At 42.2% G+C, this 18,209-nt stretch overlaps 2 protein-coding genes across 2 annotated transcripts; one reads left to right on the top strand and one right to left on the bottom strand.

Annotated features, from left to right (window-relative positions):
• Nucleotides 1-871: 871 nt before the first annotated feature.
• LOC140626909 (olfactory receptor 10K1-like) lies at nt 872-1,813 on the bottom strand. Its single transcript, XM_072814785.1, has one exon. The coding sequence runs from the start codon at nt 1,811-1,813 to the stop codon at nt 872-874; it is 942 nt and encodes a 313-aa protein (XP_072670886.1).
• Nucleotides 1,814-16,850: 15,037 nt separating this feature from the next.
• LOC140626936 (olfactory receptor 10T2-like) lies at nt 16,851-17,795 on the top strand. Its single transcript, XM_072814836.1, has one exon. It carries the CDS (start codon nt 16,851-16,853, stop codon nt 17,793-17,795), a length of 945 nt encoding a protein of 314 aa, XP_072670937.1.
• Nucleotides 17,796-18,209: the final 414 nt, after the last annotated feature.

The following is an 18,209-nucleotide window of genomic DNA, read 5'->3' as shown; positions in this document are numbered from 1 at the left end:
ATAGTAGCTATTCAATAAATAATTCTTTAGGTAAAAGAGTAAATCCCCTTTCAAACTTCAACACACATAACATAAAAAAAACTTGTGACTATGTCAATAAAATATAAAAACTCTGGGGATCCCTGGGTAGATCAACGGTTTAGCGCCTGCCTTCGTCCCAGGGCATGATCCTGGAGACCCAGGATCGAGTCCCACATCGGGCTCCCTGCGTGGAGCCTGCTTCTCCCTCTGCCTGTGTCTCTGCCTCTGTGTGTGTGTGTGTGTGTGTGTGTGTGTGTGTCTCGTGAATAAATAAATAAAATCTTAAAAAAATAAAAATAAATAAAATAAAATAAAATATAAAAACTTTGAATGCTTAGAAAAAATAAATCACTGAGGGAAAACATTAGACACTAACCTTAAAGATAATGACAGATTCTCTGAGTAGTAACAAACAACATATGACTGTATAACATGAAATATTTATTCCTAGAGAAGTACAGTTAAAGATCTTAGAAAACAAACAACTGGGAAATTTCTCAAAAGCGTCAGAATGTTGTAGTGGCTGGGTGTTACAGTGGGTTGAGTGTCTGATTCTTGCTTGCAGATTAAGGTATGATCTCAGGATTTGGATCAAGTCTCACCTCAGACTCTACTCTGGAAGGAATCTGCTAGTCCCTATCCCTCTGCTTCTCTTATCTCTCTCCAAGAAGAATAAATATAAAATGTTAAAAAATTATTGAAATGTTAATACAAACTTAGGAAAAGCTGCTAGAGGAAATAATTAAAACACTACAGTAGGAGAGACTATAGGCATACAATTGATACAATCAAAGTGACATAAAAGGCATACATTCACTGACCAGTTAAAAATTCATGGTATCAAATTAATTTAGTGAGGAGGATACAAAGTCTGGCCCATTACTCTTCGAAAGGCTGCCTTGAATTCCTGGTTCCTCAGGCTATAAATCATTGGATTGAAGAGTGGAGTGAGGATGGTGTAGGACACAGATATGAGCGTGTCCTGACTTGAAGAGTAGCTGGATTTGGGCCTTAAGTAGATGAAAGAGGCACAACCGTAATGCACAGTAACCACAATGAGGTGGGAGGCACAGGTGGAGAAGGCCTTGTACCTGCCGGTGGAGGATGGGATCTTCAAAATGGCAGAAATGATGCGGATGTAAGAGACCAGGATGAGGAGGAGGGGGACGACCAATACACACACACCAATCATGAATATGACCAACTGACTGAGGCGCGAGTGATGGGACGCCACCTTGAGGACAGGAGAGATGTCGCAGAAGTAGTGATGCAGCTGGTTGGAGGAGAGGAAGGGCAGGTGAAACACCAGGGAGGTGACAATCTGGGCAATAGTCAAGCCACAGGCACAGGCAGCAGCCACGAGTCCCACACACACCCGAGGTCCCATGAGCTCTGTGTAGCGCAGAGGGTTACAGATGGCCACGTAGCGGTCATACCCCATGGCTGCCAGCAGGAAGGAGTGAGAGCAGCCGAGGAAGAGGAAGGTGAACATCTGGATGGCACAGCCCACGAAGGAGATGGTCTTCTTCTGGGCCAGCAGGTCCACCAGCATCTTGGGGACGATGACAAAGGTGTAGCAGGTCTCGGAGCAGGAGAGGACGGCCAGGAAGAAGTACATGGGGGTGTGCAGGGCTCTGTCCAGCACGATGGTGGAAATGATGATGGCATTGGTGCCCAGAGTGAACAGGTAGAGGGGCAGGAAGGCGACGAAGAGCAGCCGCTGCAGCCCGGCCAGAGAGGAGAAGCCAAGGAAGATGAACTCCCTCACCAGGGTCTCGTTGCCCCGCTCCATGCAGAGCACCCCTAGAGAGGAGACCCCAGGACAGAGACAGAGGCCAGGATCCAGGAAGGGGAGCAGGAATGGGCGGGACAATCACACAGGGTCTGCAGGCAGCCCAACCCTTCATGCCTCCCCAGAAAGGTCTGTGAAGAAAAGACCTAAGGCTCCATAGACAACAGAGGACCTGATGGGCAATGGGGAGGCTTTCCCGAAGGCCACGACCATGGTCTCTAGCCAAGGATTACGCATCTGTCTCACTGGTTTCACTCACATCTCACTGAGGAATTCTTGTGTTGTCTTGCTCACTACAAGCCTAAGGAAACTAGCTCTGCAAAAGGGGAAAAATAGGTCCAATTCCAGCCGTCTGCACTGGGTCAGAATGTGCAATGAGGAATGAGTGGTGTTCGGAAACCACATGGGACCTCGGTGTAGCCAACTGTAAAATGGGAAGGGAGAGGAAGAGTTAGGTTTAGGTGACCTCCAGCAAACGTGGGAAGGACGTCATGACCATGTCAGTTCTTCATGTCAACAACCTATGGCAGTAACACAAAATCCAAGGAAGCAACACGGTTAGTGTCATGCCTGACAGACTGACTAAGAGGAGGGAGTGACCCTCCTGGAGGCTCCACACTGGCAGCCTTGACAAAAAGTGGAATGCCAGAAAACACCAATTTAAGGACAAATGTCCCCGGTTCCACAAAGAGGAAGCACCAGGGAGGTAGAAAGAGACTCATTACCTTGGTGGCATTTGCAGCTCACCTCCCTTTTCTGATTGTGCCTCTGGAAAACCGCAAGAACGGAATTTTCCAAAAATGGCTCAGAGCTCATCAAAGAGCATTTGAAAGACTGGGGGACAATTGGTCCGTTTTCCAGGTACCGGTACTCGGACGATCCGCAGACTTGATGTCTCTTCAATATTGTTAGACCAACAAGTTGATTATGTCAACACTGTAAGATTCCCTTTGCACATTCTGCTCCTAAACACAGTCTACAAGTTGCTAGAAAGCAGGGTTTCCAGAGTCACTCTTAGGACTCACATCAGATAATTTTGCATAGATGTAACTCCCAATTGTCCAAGCCTACAAAGTAACGACAGTGTTTTCTATGCAAAGTCACTTAGCCTTTATTTATTGGCTGCATCCGGTCTTTATTTACACACTTTTCTGATGTACGTGTTCAATAAATGGTGCTGGGAAAATTGGACATCCACATGCAGAAGAATGAAACTAGACCACTCTCTTGCACCAGACACAAAGATAAACTCAAAATGGATGAAAGATCTAAATGTGAGACAAGATTCCATCAGAATCCTAGAGGAGAACACAGGCAACGCCCTTTTTGAACTCGGCCACAGTCACTTCTTGCAAGATACATCCACGAAGTCAAAAGAAACAAAAGCACAAATGAACTATTGGGACTTCATCAAGATAAGAAGTGTTTGCACAGCAAAGGATACAGTCAACAAAACTAAAAGACAACCTACAGAATGGGAGAAGATATTTGCAAATGACGTATCAGATAAAGGGCTAGTTTCCAAGATCTATAAGAACTTATTAAACTCAACAGCAAAGAAACAAACAATCCAATCATGAAATGGGCAGAAGACATGAACAGAAATCTCACAGGGGAAGACATAGACGTGGCCAACAAGCACATGAGAAAATGCTCTGCATCACTTGCCATCCGGGAAATACAAATCAAAACCACAATGAGATACCACCTCACACCAGTGAGAATGGGGAAAATTAACAAGGCAGGAAACCACAAATGTTGGAGAGGATGTGGAGAAAAGGGAACCCTCTTACACTGTTGGTGGGAATGTGACCTGGTGCAGCCACTCTGGAAAACTGTGTGGAGGTTCCTCAAAGAGTTAAAAATAGACCTGCCCTACGACCCAGCAATTGCACTGTTGGGGATTTACCCCAAAGATACAGATGCAATGAAATGCAGGGACACCTGCACCCCGATGTTTCTAGCAGGAATGTCCACAACAGCCAAACTGTGGAAGGAGCCTCGGTGTCCATCGAAAGATGAATGGATAAAGAAGCTGTGGTCTATGTATACAATGGAATATTCCTCAGCCATTAGAAATGACAAATACCCACCATTTGCTTCAACGTGGATGGAACTGGAGGGTATTATGCTGAGTGAAGTAAGTCAATCGGAGAAGGACAAACATTATATGTTCTCATTCATTTGGGGAATATAAATAATAGTGAAAGGGAATAAAAGGGAAGGGAGAAAAATGTGTGGGAAATATCAGAAAGGGAGACAGAACATGAGAGACTCCTAACTCAGGTAAAAGAACTAGGGGTGATGGAAGGGGAGGAGGGCGGGGTGTGGGGGTGAATGGGTGACGGGCACTGAGGGGGGCACTTGACAGGATGAGCACTGGTGTTATTCTGTATGTTGGCAAATTGAACACCAATAAAAAATAAATTTATTATAAAAAATATAAATAAATAAATAAATAAATAAGTAAATAAATAAATAAATAAATAAACAAACTAACATCATCTAGTGAGGAATCATTTGCACCGTCTACCAGAATTTTCCATTTTTACATTCTTCTAGCCAATAACAAATTTAGATTCTGGATATACCTTAAATGTATATTTAATTAAATATTCGGAACTTTCTTTTTTTCTTTTAAAGATTTGTGTGTGTGTGTGAGAGAGAGAGAGAGAAGGAGAGACAGAGAGAGCACACAAGTGGTAGGTGCACAGGAAGGGAGAGAGATATTACCCGGATTCGTGATAAGCATGGGGTCTCAGGCTTTGTCTGACCCCGGGTCCCTGAGATCATGACCTCAGCCAAAACCTAGAGTCAGATGCTTAACCTACAGCATCAGCCAGGTGCCTCTAATGATGAGAAAGTTCTGAAACTCATTGTATTCATCCCTAGAAACAGGGAGATAAATTTTTTTTCTTCTTCCTTACTACCTCGAAACGGGTCCTAAACTCAATACTTATAGTTATTCATGTACTTGAAGTTAATATGAAATACACAGGCTGGTTTTAAAGTGCTTTAACAATTTAAATTTAAAGTGCTTTAACAAATAATAGGCATTTTCATTATGTACCTGCAAAGATATTTCTGATAAAATATAAGATATGATTGTACTATGTCGGTCTCCATAGATACATCTGCATGTGGATAATAGCCGTATGTTTTCTATATTTAGAAAAACAAACCAGTGTGTTTACATAACAGCCTCACAAGGAAAATGGATTTTTATCTGTTAAGACCCTGAGGCAAATGGACATTTATCCTCATAGCTCATTTTGTCCTAGCTCTTTCCACTGATTTTTCTCATCTCCTTTTACATAATCCACATCTAACCCCCACACCCCCAATTTTGTGGGTGTGACATGTGGAGTAGAACACAGAGGCTGGAAGTCCCTCGATTCTGAAGGAATACCTGGATCTACACAAACCCAAAATAATTATCTAAATTATTTTTCACTCCGACCCATGACACAGCTGACTGGATTGTGAGATTGGTGTATCTGCCCTACTTGTGGTGTTTGAGAACCCACAAGCACCATCCAGCTGAGGAGGCAGCCCTCGTCTGCTCAAGAAAACATCGGGACCAGCACAGTGAGCTCAAACTCTGCTATGCATAGAAAGATGTAAGAGCAGAAACATGAATAAGATCTTCCTGCCAAAAGCCCAAGGCCATCAACTTAAGGTCAAAGACCCCTGCATTTGACAGGACAAGATCTCTATGTTAAGTCTAGGTTTGGGTGACTTTGAACAAGACACTTCATTTAAGGCACACATAAGTGAGGCTGTTCCATCTCCTTATTCTAAAACTAAAGTGGCCCGGGTCTGTAAGGACTGTAATAAACTGGCCAGATGTGTGGGAAAGTCCTTCAGCAGAAGGGCCTTGAACACTAGCTTGCAGGAGACCTGGCTTAGGGCACCAGTGGAGTACTGACCCCAAGAGTCTTTCAGTTCAGGAAGTTGAAGACTCTGTAAATGATGATCCCGGAAGGGCCCTTATCTGCTAGAACCTGTGGGGGGCATTCAGGTTAATACTCGAAGAGATGGCACTTGCACACCCGAGTTTTCTGACCCCTTAGATGCCCTGTTGGGATAGTAGGTACACGGAATTTAAATAGTAACTCAGGAGAAGAGGGTACTGGGTACCGGCAAAAGGGACCAAAACTAAATATTTAACACTTTGGAGATATTCAGCTATTTATCTGAGGAAAAGCATCAATCGGTAAAGGGAGACAAATTCTGTAGGCAGCATCAAAGAGCAAAGAAGTAAAATTTCTATCTTTCTAGGTGCACACAAAGACCATGAACATGCATATTGAAATGAGTCTGAGCATGGGATGTCGATTATAAATCAAAAGAGATTCCACGAGTACCCAGTAGGGAGAAAAGTGGACATTCGGGATCTGTTTCTGTTCACCCAGGAGTCAAGCAACCAAAAAGACATGAAATGAAAGTCTAGCTGGGAACAAAGCTGACGCAGTCTGAACATCCTGAAATTCAGAGAACTCTATGGCCCACACCCAAACACTCCTCAGACCTTGAGTTAAAAGTGGCCCCTGGTTCTCTTCTCAACCCTGCCTCTCCTGCACCTGCCATCACGGATCTCCTGGAGGGGCTCGACGTCCACAACACGACCCATCCCTCAGGCCCACACCCCACACAGCCCTAGACCCCACCGCTACCTGCTGTTCGGCAAGTACCCACAGGGCTTTCCTCCTTTCAATTCAGACAGAAGGAGCTACTCAGTATCTGGGATCCCTTGCCAAGTGGATTCTCAGCCAAAGCTCAGAAACCGACCACAGGACAGCAGGAGGCAGGGAATGTGCCCTGGAGTAGACGCTCTCATCTGCATCAACAGAGGAAGCCTCTGCCTCCATCAGGCCCATGGGCCCCTCCAGCCAAACTCACGGTCTGTGGAGGTGCTGGTGACCAGCACGCAGGGAGGTTATTAAAACATGTACTGTGGTGGTTGGACTCCTGAGGCTGTTTCTGCTCCTGGAGACGTTGTCTTGGGGTTAATTAGAAGTCAAGTCTACTTTGGAGAATTAATGTCACCAGGTTCTCAAAGGCAGCCTTCTCTGAGGAACCTGGGGAGAAGGAGCCAGGAGCATAATTAGCCCGTGCCCGCATTGGAAGCTGCGTCCACAGGTAGTGGATTCTGTGGGACACATGACCACAATTGGAACTGTGTTGTACAGGCCACGTGGGGATTTTTCACTGAATTTTTAGTAGGAAATTTGTATACATCCAGGGGTTCTCAACTTGAGTGTTTCTAAGAGTCAAAAGAGGGCTTAATTTCAAATCCATCATCTCAGGTTCTCGTCCATAGAAATTCTAATCGGTGACTCTAAGCTGCTCTGCAGAAACCTACATCTTAACAAGCATCTTCCACGAGGTTGAGTTCTATCATTGACTGCCTTGCTGTTGACAAGCATCTTCTAGTCGAGTGACTAACCCTGACGTTCTCACTTTCATCCAAGCAAATCCAAAATGAATATCATTCCAGTCCAAATCACAGCATGGACGGTGAGGGCAACCTGACAGTCAGATTTATGAGGTTTACATGAAAAAATAGGATACTTTTGAAACAGATGGGTAATGTAGAGACTCAGTGTTCCCAGGAGAAGATGCCTCAGTGATAATAATAAGAAGGATAAGTGTACTATGGGAGCAAGAAGAGGTAAGGAGTACAGAGAGACACAGAAGAGAACTCAAAAGTTCAATTGTGCGCTTTTAGCAACAGAAGTGACCTCACACAGAACATAAAGACTCCTAACTCTGGGAAATGAACTAGGGGTGGTGGAAGGGGAGGAGGGCAGGGGGTAGGGGTGAGTGGGTGACGGGCTCTGAGGGGGACACTTGACGGGATGAGCACTGGGTGTTATTCTGTATGTTGGTAAATTGAGCACCAATAAAAATTATTTTATTAAAAAAAAAAAAGAAGTGACCTCACATGTCAGTAAGAAAAATGTGATTATTTGGTAAATAACAGTGGGAAACGGGCTCCCTCTGTGTGCTCCTCACCTGAAGGGCGTGTCCTGGCGGAATAAAGACATGGCCTCCTGAAGGCTCAGTAGTAGCGCTCAGGGTCCAACCTCCGCTGAGGAGCCCTGTGCGTCTACCGCACCTGCAAACAGTGCCCTGTGCCCATTCTCCAGCACCAGCATGACTGAGTCTGGGAATCAGTGTGAGAGGAGTTGGAACCCACTCCTTCCATTTCACCCTGAGTGACTGACACAGAAGGTTGAGCTTGGTGGTTTAGAGGTGTTATTTCTCCCAGGAGTGTCGCCTCTGCCTGGAAACACAAAACTGGAGATGGAGGCTTGGCCTTGGCCACCTCAGTTTACCTTGTTGCAGCCAGAAAGGGTCTTGCTGCACGAGCCAGGGTCATTAATTTTCCGTTTTGTTTTTTTTTTTAAGATTGATTGCCAAAGGATTGATTTCATTTTTCTTAAAACATTTCCCTGATATGAAGATTTAATATAGCTTATAGATCCGTAAGTTATAGATAATTTTTGTGAGTCTCCTTTAGCATGAGGATCACAGATAAATATTTCAATAAAAATGCAGACTTTTGAAACATCCACTTTTTCTAAGCTTTTAATTTATTTTTTATTGGTGTTCAATTTACCAGCATACAGAATAACCCCCAGTGCCCATCACCATTCCCCTCCCACCCCTCGCCCTTCTCCCCTTCTACCACCCCTAGTTCGTTTCCCAGAGTTAGCAGTCTTTACGTTCTGTCTCCCTTTCTGATATTTCCCACACATTTCTTCTCCCTTCCCTTATATTCCCTTTCACTATTATTTATATTCCCCAAATGAATGAGAACATATAATGTTTGTCCTTCTCCGACTGACTTACTTCACTCAGCATAATACCCTCCAGTTCCATCCACATTAAAGCAAATGGTGGGTATTTATCATTTCTAATAGCTGAGTAATATTCCATTGTATACGTAAACCACATCTTCTTTATCCACTCATCTTTCGATGGACTTTTTCTAAGTTTTTACATTTTTAGTTACAGAGATTATTATCATTTGCTTTCCACCTAAGACTATGACTTTCTTGAAGACAGAGCTGATAGGATTTTTAGTTCATTAAAACATTGTAGTCCATTTTCATTTTTTATTTTAAACTGTTTTCCAACTTTATAAAATTGTACATATTTAAGGCATATAATATGATAGTTTGATACATGTATGTATTGTGTAATGATTACCACAGTAAAGCTGATTATCATGATTATCATACCAATCTCCTCACCTTGTTATGATCTGAGTGTGAAGAGAGAATCCATAGGACCCACTGACCCAGCACATTCCACGTACACAATACAGAGCTCTTAACTGCACTCATCATGGTGTACATTAGACCTCTGGGACTCATCCCTCCTTGGTCCCCAACTGTTCTCCCCCTGTTCCCATGACCATCATCTCTACATTTCCCCTCCCTGCAGCCCCTGGCCACCACCGTTCTAGGATTTTCCACATGCACTGGAAAAGAAGGTGTATTCTTGGCAGTTGGGTACAAAGTTCTGTACCAGGCCCATCGGTCCTATGATGTTGCTCCATTCTTCTGTTTCCCTGCCAATGTTCTGTCTGAAAGATCCTTTTACGGAGGGTGGGGCACTGAAGTCTCATGCCGTTATGTTATTGCTCTCTTTTCTCACTTCAGATCTGTCAATATTTGCTTTTTCTATTTTGGTGATTTAATGTAAAACGAACATTTTTTATAATTGTGATATCTTCCTGTTAAATTGACACTTTTATCATATATAATGACTTTTTTATCTTTTGACAGTGTTTTTGATTTCTTTTTTTTTTGTATATGTATTTTTTTATGGGAGTTCAATTTTCCAACATATAGCATAACACCCAGTGCTCTTCCCTTCAAGTGCCCCCTTTTTTGTCTTCTAGTCAGTCTTGGCTTTGTGTAGAAAACCAGCCCTGTCCTATTCTTGGTTATTAATTTAATCGATTATCTTTTTCCACCTGTTTACTTTTAGTCTGTGTGCATCCTAAAAATGAAAGTGTCTTAGAAACAGGATATTTTTGTTTTTGTTGTTGTTTTTGTTTTTGACTTTCCTTTTTTAAATAAATTTATTTTTTATTGGTGTTCTGTCTTTTCTTTGGGAAGACTTATTTCCTTGACATTTAAAGTAACTAGGGAAAGACTTATTCTTGCCCTTTGGTTCATTGTTTCTGACAATTTTGTAGTTGGGTTCTTCCTTTTTTTCTTCCTCTCTTGCTGTCATCTTGTGGGTACTAATTTTTAAGGAAAATAGGGTAACAACTACACTACTAGGATGGAGTAGAGAACATCTGGAATCTAGGAGGGTGGTAGGGTATGCTTCATTACTTCACATACAAAGGCAAATTTTGATGAGAACAACTTCACTTAATCAAAGTTACCAAAGGCTAGAGCCTTAGGAAATATGGTGGTATCTAAGTTCAAAAGAATGTTCAATAGATGAAAAAAAAAAACACAAATAGCTATGACAGTCTTGCAATGAATTCCAGAAATGAGGATTGCAGTAGTTGTGTTTTATTTTCTTGGTTGCTTAATTACGTATATATTTTCACATTGAACCATCCCCCCCTCCTTCTCTTAATATGCTAGGCTCTGTAAGGTGTGTTGCTGGTGTTTGGAATTATGATTTAATCTTGAAAGAAGACCATCAATGATACTTAACCTGGGGCACTCTGTTCCTCTTTTTAGGAAGATGGATGCAGATACTCGTTGTGTGAGGCATATTAGCATCATATTAATTCCTACTGTTTGAAAATGTGAAGATGAAAAGAAAGGCATGTATGGCTGTTGAACATCCAAGCATGAAAATTGTGTTGGTCATATTTTGTTGACAGTTCATATACAATACTTCTAAGGGTCTCTCCTGTACTCTTCTATAAGGACAGAAATCGTCAAAATCCTGGAGTCTGTCCAGATTCCTTGTGTCAGGGAGCAACTATTTCCCTCCCTTCCAAGGTCTAACTAGCCGGATTAAGAAATGGACATGAGACAGATTAACAGGAGAAAATCAGTTAAAATCAACAGGTGAATGTATGGAGAATCCCCATAGACATGGGAATTCCAAACACAGTGAAGCAAAATGGGGTATATATGTCATTCTGATCTAAGGAGAAGGGTGGGGTTCTGGGAGCAGGAGAAAAGAATGCACTTCATAGGGCAGGAGTAGATGTTTGGTAATTAGATATTTGCCCTACCATGTAGATGCATCCCTCAGATGAAATGTATATGTTAGCAACCCTTATTTTGGGAAATACCCCCAGTTTGGATTCTTCTGTGTGGTTAAGGAAGGATAAATGTCTCAAGCTCACAGGGTATCAAGTGCCTTCAGCTCAAAATCATCCACCTGCCAAAGTGTCACATTCTGGGGCAGCAACAGGGGATACTGTCCGGAACCCATACACTTGCCAGAATTTTAGATTTACTTAGAACTCTATAGATAATGGAAGAGGAAGAAAGTTGGGTTTTTCTATGGGAACATGTTATGGGAGCACTTGTCAGATGGCAGATATGGGCTTTTGCCCTTGGCTTTGATATCCTGAGAATCCCTCCTCAGGCCTGCATTAGTCAGCACCATAGGTAGGGGCTCCCTACGATCCTTTCAATTCTAGAGGTCAAGACCAACCCTCCTGCCATTAGCTCTCAAGCCTCAACACGTGTAGAAGTCTCTAATGCCCTTATCAAATCTTTCATTCGTTTAAATACCTCAAGTGGATTATTCTGATTTACATACAGAGAAGAACTATGTATAATCCTGCCTCAATTTTTGCAATAGACACAGGAGATCTGTTTTTCTTACCTATAATAATGCTATAAATGCCATTTTAACTGATGTAATAGAGTTCCCAGAGGTTTGGATTTGTAAATAAAATAAATGAAATTGTCCTTGGAGCAATTGTTCATCATTTTAGCTTTATACATAAATGTAAATGGCTCAGTCAAAATCTTCTGTATTTGAAATCTCATATACATCATATTGGCCAAGAAACTCTCCAAAGGCTATAAATATATAATTCATTATCTGTGAACATGTCAATTTCCCCAGGACATATTAACACCTTTTTTTTTTTTTAACCGTTCAGTTCTAGTCAAGATAAAAATGTTATTTTCCTCCTTTTATGTTTCTTTGATTACATATTAGTATATTACAGCATTATAAATAGACTTATGAGATATTCTTATTCAACTTTTGGAAATTTTGTACTTATAACATTTTCTTATGGTTCTTTTAATTCTTTTTCTTCATAGGTCTATAAGGCTACTTGGTTCAAATATTACATTTGGTCTTTGAATTCAAAGGATTCCACTTAGTCTTTTATTTTTATTAAAGTACTTTTTTATTGAAAACTAACCTTACAGAGATTTAATTTACATACTTTAAAATGCTTCCAATTTAAATGTACAGTTTGTTGAGTCTTGAAAAATGCATACATCCAAGGTCATCTATTCGGTTTAGTTGTAGAATGTTTGTACAACCTCTAAAGATCCCTTCTATCCTTTTGTGGTCAATCCACCCATTCTCAGCCCCCAGAAAACACTAATCTTGCCTTTTATTCATATGTTTTTTTCTTTTCTTAAGTTCATAAAAATGAAGTCAAACATCATATTCATTTTTGTATCTTGGTTCTTTCACTAAGCATAATGTTTTTGAGGCTCCCTCGTGTTGCTGCATTTATGAGTATTTTGTTTACTTTGTAATAGTATTCCATTTTCAAATACACCACAGTTTATTCATTTGTGGAACTGTTGGGTTTTCAATACTCGTGTTTTGTGTCTCCTGGGTGAAAAATATTTGTCGACTTCAAGGTATATATTTTTTTTTCCTGAAATTTGTATGGCTTTGACATTTTTTAGTTAAATTGTATATGACTTTTAGCAAAGGCAAGATTTGTGCTTTTTAATATATACATCCAATATTTCCATAACAGTACATTAAACAGACTATCCTTTCTTCACTGAAAAACCTTAGCAAATCTGTTGGTAATCCATCAGCCATATATGTATGCCTTGTGCTACATCCATATTGTTCATTCCGTTTCATTGATTCTAGTGTTCAATCTTATGCCACCATTACTGGGTCAACGTTGCTCTAGCATGTCTTGATATCTAGTTCATCTGTTTCTAAATTGTGCTCCCTTTGTGTGATTTATTTAGAAAAATATTATTTAATATGTGGATTCTAGTAAAGCAATCTAACAAATGAACTAGAAGAAACAGATACAGACTCCTAAATACAGACAAAAACAGTGGTTGGGAGAGGGGCAGAGTGGAGGATGGGCAAAATCAGCAAAGGGATTTAAGAGGTACAAACTTCCAGTTATAAAATAAACAGATTATGGGGATGAAAAGCACAGCACAGGGAATGGAATCAGCAATGTTGTAATAACCTGGTGTGGTGACAGAGGGTGACATATACTTTCCCTAAATTGTCCAACCTCCCTGAGATTCTGTTTTCAGAGTATAGCTGCTTCACTTCTTCTAGCTTCTTCACTTACCACCAATCTACTCAGCTCATCAGGATCACTGTGCTCTCCTTGGATTCCTTCTGTAAGTGAACATAATGTGGCCTCAACGATGAGCTCACAGAACCTATATGCAGCGATGAATGGATACTGATGGTGCCCAGCTGCTGCTCACAAAGCTGCTCTTAAGATCAGAGCTGTAGTATGGAAGTGAGTAGCAAGAAAGCCTTGTGGCAGAGTCCTTTGCCCCCTCTCGCAAAAATAACCCATCAATGTAAACAGTTTCTACTTTTAAGTATCTGTGTCCTCTTCTTCATAAATCAGATCGACACTGACAAGACCCTATTTCCGTTAGCCCATAGCACACTTCTATCCATGAGAACCTTTTTATTCTCAGAATCAAAACTTAAAACATGAGAAAGAAATCCATGTTTTCTTCCTTGTTACATAGCAGAAAAATCCTGAATCCTTGAGGTAGAGACATTCTATTTGAAGGGAGAGACATGTAAGGGGCATTTGAGGAGTCTGAAATGCACTGTTTAGATCCTGAGAGATGGTAATGCTACAGTGTCCTCAGCAAGCCTTGGTCTTAGCCCTCATTGCCTTAATTCTCCAACTCTCCTTCTAAACATCACACTCTTTTCAGACAAAGGGCTGTAGCTGTAAATTTGCTAAGAGGAAAAGAAATCACTGGAACCAAGTTCAAAACATTCCCAGATCCCATTCCAATAGGTTTTCTTCAGAAGACCTTGGGTAAATCCATGATAGACATGGATTCCCATGTGCCTCAGGAGGCTCTGTGTATGTGGCCTCTGAACACCACCATCATGGGCTATGTCTCCCTACTCTTTGTTCTACCTTCCCCACAAACAATCAGTAGACTGCCCGGAATGACATCAGTACTCAGTGCATGATGATTAAATGCATAGAAGCATTAATGAATGCATAGATGAAAGTCTGAATTAATTTGCATCTTTTAAAAAATTTTATTTATTTATTCATGAGAGACACACAGAGAGAGAGGCAGAGACACAGGCAGAGAGGGAGAAGCAGGCTCTATGCAGGGAGCCCAACGTGGGACTCGATCCCGGGTCTCCAGGATCACACCCTGGGCTGAAGGAGGCAGTAAACCGCAGGTCCACCAGGGCTGCCCTTAATTTGCGTCTTTCAAAAGATGAACCTAAGCAAAGAAATGTAGAAAAGTTTAGAACATGTGCCCTCTTGGAATGCAAACACAGTCAAGATGCATGAAGCAAGAGAGATTTAGAAAATAATTATTAGTTTATTCAACTAGCACACTGGGAAGAAGCGAAAACATTGATATTTGTCAAGGAAGGCCTTTATGTAATCCCTTAAAACAGTTAATCCATATTCAGGAAGTATAAGACCAATGAGTAGGGAAGTTACCGTTCATTAGACTTCATTCAGCAAATGGAACCTTGAGCCAAAACAAACTGTGAAAAAAAATCATAGGATTCAAAGCTACCCATCCTGTACACAGATCAAGTAAAGTACATACTTTATTTGATTCTCTTTTTTTTTTTTTTTTTCAAGTTTTCATGCCCGGATCCAAAAAGTACTTCCCTCCAAGGCCCCAATCCCCTGGAGTTCCCTACCTCTATAAGACCCAGGGATTTTTCTGGTGCCTCTGCCTCCAGGAACACAGGGCTGGTGAGATGGAGGCTGTCTACTTAGCTCCAGCCCATCCAGAAAACAGAGCTTTCCCTCCTCTTAAAGACTCATAGCTCCTGGCCTTCCCCAATCATTTCCAGAAAGAAAACACTGCTTGAGGTTCTTACAAAGTTTGGCTGTTTGTCTCTCCCTTTATTAAGGGACAGGACACAGAAAGAAACCTGGGATTGGGCAGGAACTCTGCCTCTAAATGTAAGTGTTTCCCTTGCATTGTGGCAGCAGCACCAGGCTTTCCTCTAAGCAATGTTATCTGTCAATCACTCTTCAAAGTTCTGGGCTCCAGGGAAAGACTCAGAGGCAGAATGACTTCCTATGCACAGGTGAAGTGGGTCAGAGCATCAGCATCCAGGGGGAAAGACAGAGACAAAGACCTGTGACCTTGTCGGGCTTTCTGTGCTTCCATTCCAACACACAGGCCTGAACAAAGGATGCAGAAGTAGACACACACGGTAATCGAAGCCTTTACCTACTCAGAGAAGCCTTCCAGAAGGTCAATAGTAAGCTGGGGTTGTGTAGCAGGGATAATATTAACTGTGGAGGATTCAGAACAGTAGAAAAAGATGGAATGTTAATCATAAAGACAGAGGGACAGAATTAGTGATGTGTGATGACCGTGTCTGAGCCACTTGTGTACAGCTGAGGCCACAATTGTGTTGTAATGCTCAGGAGTAAAATGCCTGAGGTGGTGATCAGGACACAGAACTCCAGACATGATGTCGTGAGAAATAATTGAGAGAACTAAGAGTGTTAGTCAGGAGGAAGATGAGACCCCTAAAGGGATATGACCACTGCTCCAATAACTAAAGGGTTGTGATGGCTGCAAAAGAACCCCTTGCAGGTCTGCAGGGGACACTTGCAGAGCTAAGGGCGAGTGAGCATGGAGACATATCGGGTTCATCTTCGAATCCAAAGGTTCTCAACAATCAAGACACCTAACAAGAGAGCCCCTCGCTGCGTCGGGGATTTCTTATAACTGGATTTTGACTCTGGGGACTAGACACATTGCCCAGGTTTATAGAAAAAGTTCACAGAATTGGGTGCAAATGGAGGAAGGAGATTCCTGAGCTTCTTCTAATATAAAGATTGTCTGGTTGTCTCAGGCTAGTGGGAAGTTTTCAGCACTACGTGCTCTCGGGTCAAATGGCAGATCTTCCCACATATAATGGGGAGAGTCGTTCTTAGAACATTCTGGAGGAACAGAGACCTCATCTCTGTCTACACTGAGGTTGAGCTCTCCTTAGCCTCTTAAGCTCACATTCCCATGAAATCACAATCAGGAAATCCCCAACATGTGGGATCATTCTATGCCTCTCCCAAAAGCTTCATGACTGATTTTCATCATAAATAAATCTCCACACTTTTAACAATAATAATAATTGAAGATACTTGATTGCATCTAAGCAAACGCTATTTGAGCCAAACATAGGAGGGGCTGGACAGATCACTTTTCATTGGTTTTTGTCTTTTCCTGAATTAGATTCTCATAAGGTGGCTTCTCAGGTAAGTGATTTTTGAGGGTTGTTGCTCTCATGTGGGTTAAACACATGGCTTGATCCTTTCAAGCCTCCATTTCTTTTTCCATAAAATGACGGGATTAGCTGAGATGAGCTCTAAATCTCCTCTTGATTCAACACACCGCATGTGAACCTTCAGATGTCCTTGAATTGGGACATATCTTAGGTCACTTCTCCTGGTGCTTCCTGCTTTCCCCATCCTATGATCCTGTGCTGAGGGGTTAGCTACTCGCTTTTTCAAGCCAGGATTTTCAGCTTTGTGCAGAAGCACAAATATGGTCCCTTTTGTCAAATTCTTTCTGTTCACAATTTCAAGATGTCTGAATCTGATTCCCACTGACCAATGAGGAGACAGAACCAGAGCATGATTACGGAGTTCATCCTTATCGGCTTCTCAAACCTGGGAGATCTGCAGATCCTTCTCTTCTTCCTCTTCCTCCTGGTTTACCTGACCACTCTGATGGCCAATGCCACCATCATGACTGTCATCCGTCTGGACAGGACTTTGCACACCCCTATGTACTTCTTTCTCTTTGTCCTCTCCTGCTCTGAAACCTGCTACACCTTGGTCATTGTACCAAAAATGCTGACCAACCTGCTTTCCACGAGTCAGACTATTTCTTTTCCTGCGTGTGCTGCTCAGCTCTACTTCTTCGTGGGCTTGGCTTGTACCAACTGTTTTCTCATTGCCGTAATGGGCTACGACCGCTACGTTGCCATCTGCAACCCTCTCAACTACACGCTTGTTGTCAGCAGAGCCACCTGTGTGCAACTGGTCCTAGCCTCCAGCTGCTGTGGCTTCCTGATCTCTGTGGTTGTTAATGTCTTGGTGTTTAGTGTGCCCTTCTGTGCCTCCAATCGGATCAACCACTTTTTCTGTGATATTTTCCCAGTCATCAAACTAGGCTGCACTGACACCAACGTGAAGGAGATGGTCATCTTCTTCCTCAGCATTCTGGTATTGCTGGTCCCCCTAGTGCTGATCTTCATCTCCTACGTCTTCATTGTCTCCACCATCCTCAAGATTGCATCCGCCGAGGGGCAGCGGAAGGCCTTTGCTACCTGCGCCTCCCACCTCACAGTGGTCATCGTCCACTATGGCTGCGCCTCCTTCATCTACCTGAGGCCCACATCCCTGTACTCCTCAGAAAAGGACCGGCTCGTGGCAGTGACCTACACTGTGATCACCCCGCTGCTTAACCCCCTTGTCTACACCCTGAGAAATAAAGAAGTCAAGACTGCACTGAGTAAGGTTCTCAGCAGGTACTCATTCCCCAAAACTGTATGATGAGTTGGTAAGTGAGCAAAGTTATCTTTGGGGAAGAAATGAGGACTTCAATTACCTTGGTTCTTTTTATTGGGAAGTCTTTATGGTTGTTATGTCTGCTATGGAGGCTTTACCCAGTGGTCCCCAGAAAGTTATGTGAATGTGGAAACTCTCAAGCATTGCAGTCATGCTATTTTCATGCACTGGAAATCTAGGTTCTCTCAGCTGATGCTACAACTGACGCATTCGCCTTCTGAGTATGCCCAGGGGCTGATACTCTTCTCACACTGAAAGACACAATGGCAAAGGACTTTTAAGTTCCAAAATACTTTTCTCTATATTTTGAGGTTTACAAATAAATGTTTATAATAAATTATTTATAGATAAAAAGAATGAATTTCCCATGGATTAATGAGGAGGGAATTCAAGTTCTAA

This window comes from Canis lupus, chromosome 38 (assembly GCF_048164855.1).
Source record: "Canis lupus baileyi chromosome 38, mCanLup2.hap1, whole genome shotgun sequence".
NCBI lineage: Eukaryota > Metazoa > Chordata > Mammalia > Carnivora > Canidae > Canis > Canis lupus.
This window is presented reverse-complemented; position numbering and strand designations above follow the sequence as displayed.

Excerpts from the sequence above, each read along its gene's own strand:
- LOC140626909 (XM_072814785.1), bottom strand. The coding sequence starts at position 1,813 with ATGGAGCGGGGCAACGAGACCCTGGTGAGGGAGTTCATCTTCCTTGGC.
- LOC140626936 (XM_072814836.1), top strand. The coding sequence starts at position 16,851 with ATGAGGAGACAGAACCAGAGCATGATTACGGAGTTCATCCTTATCGGC.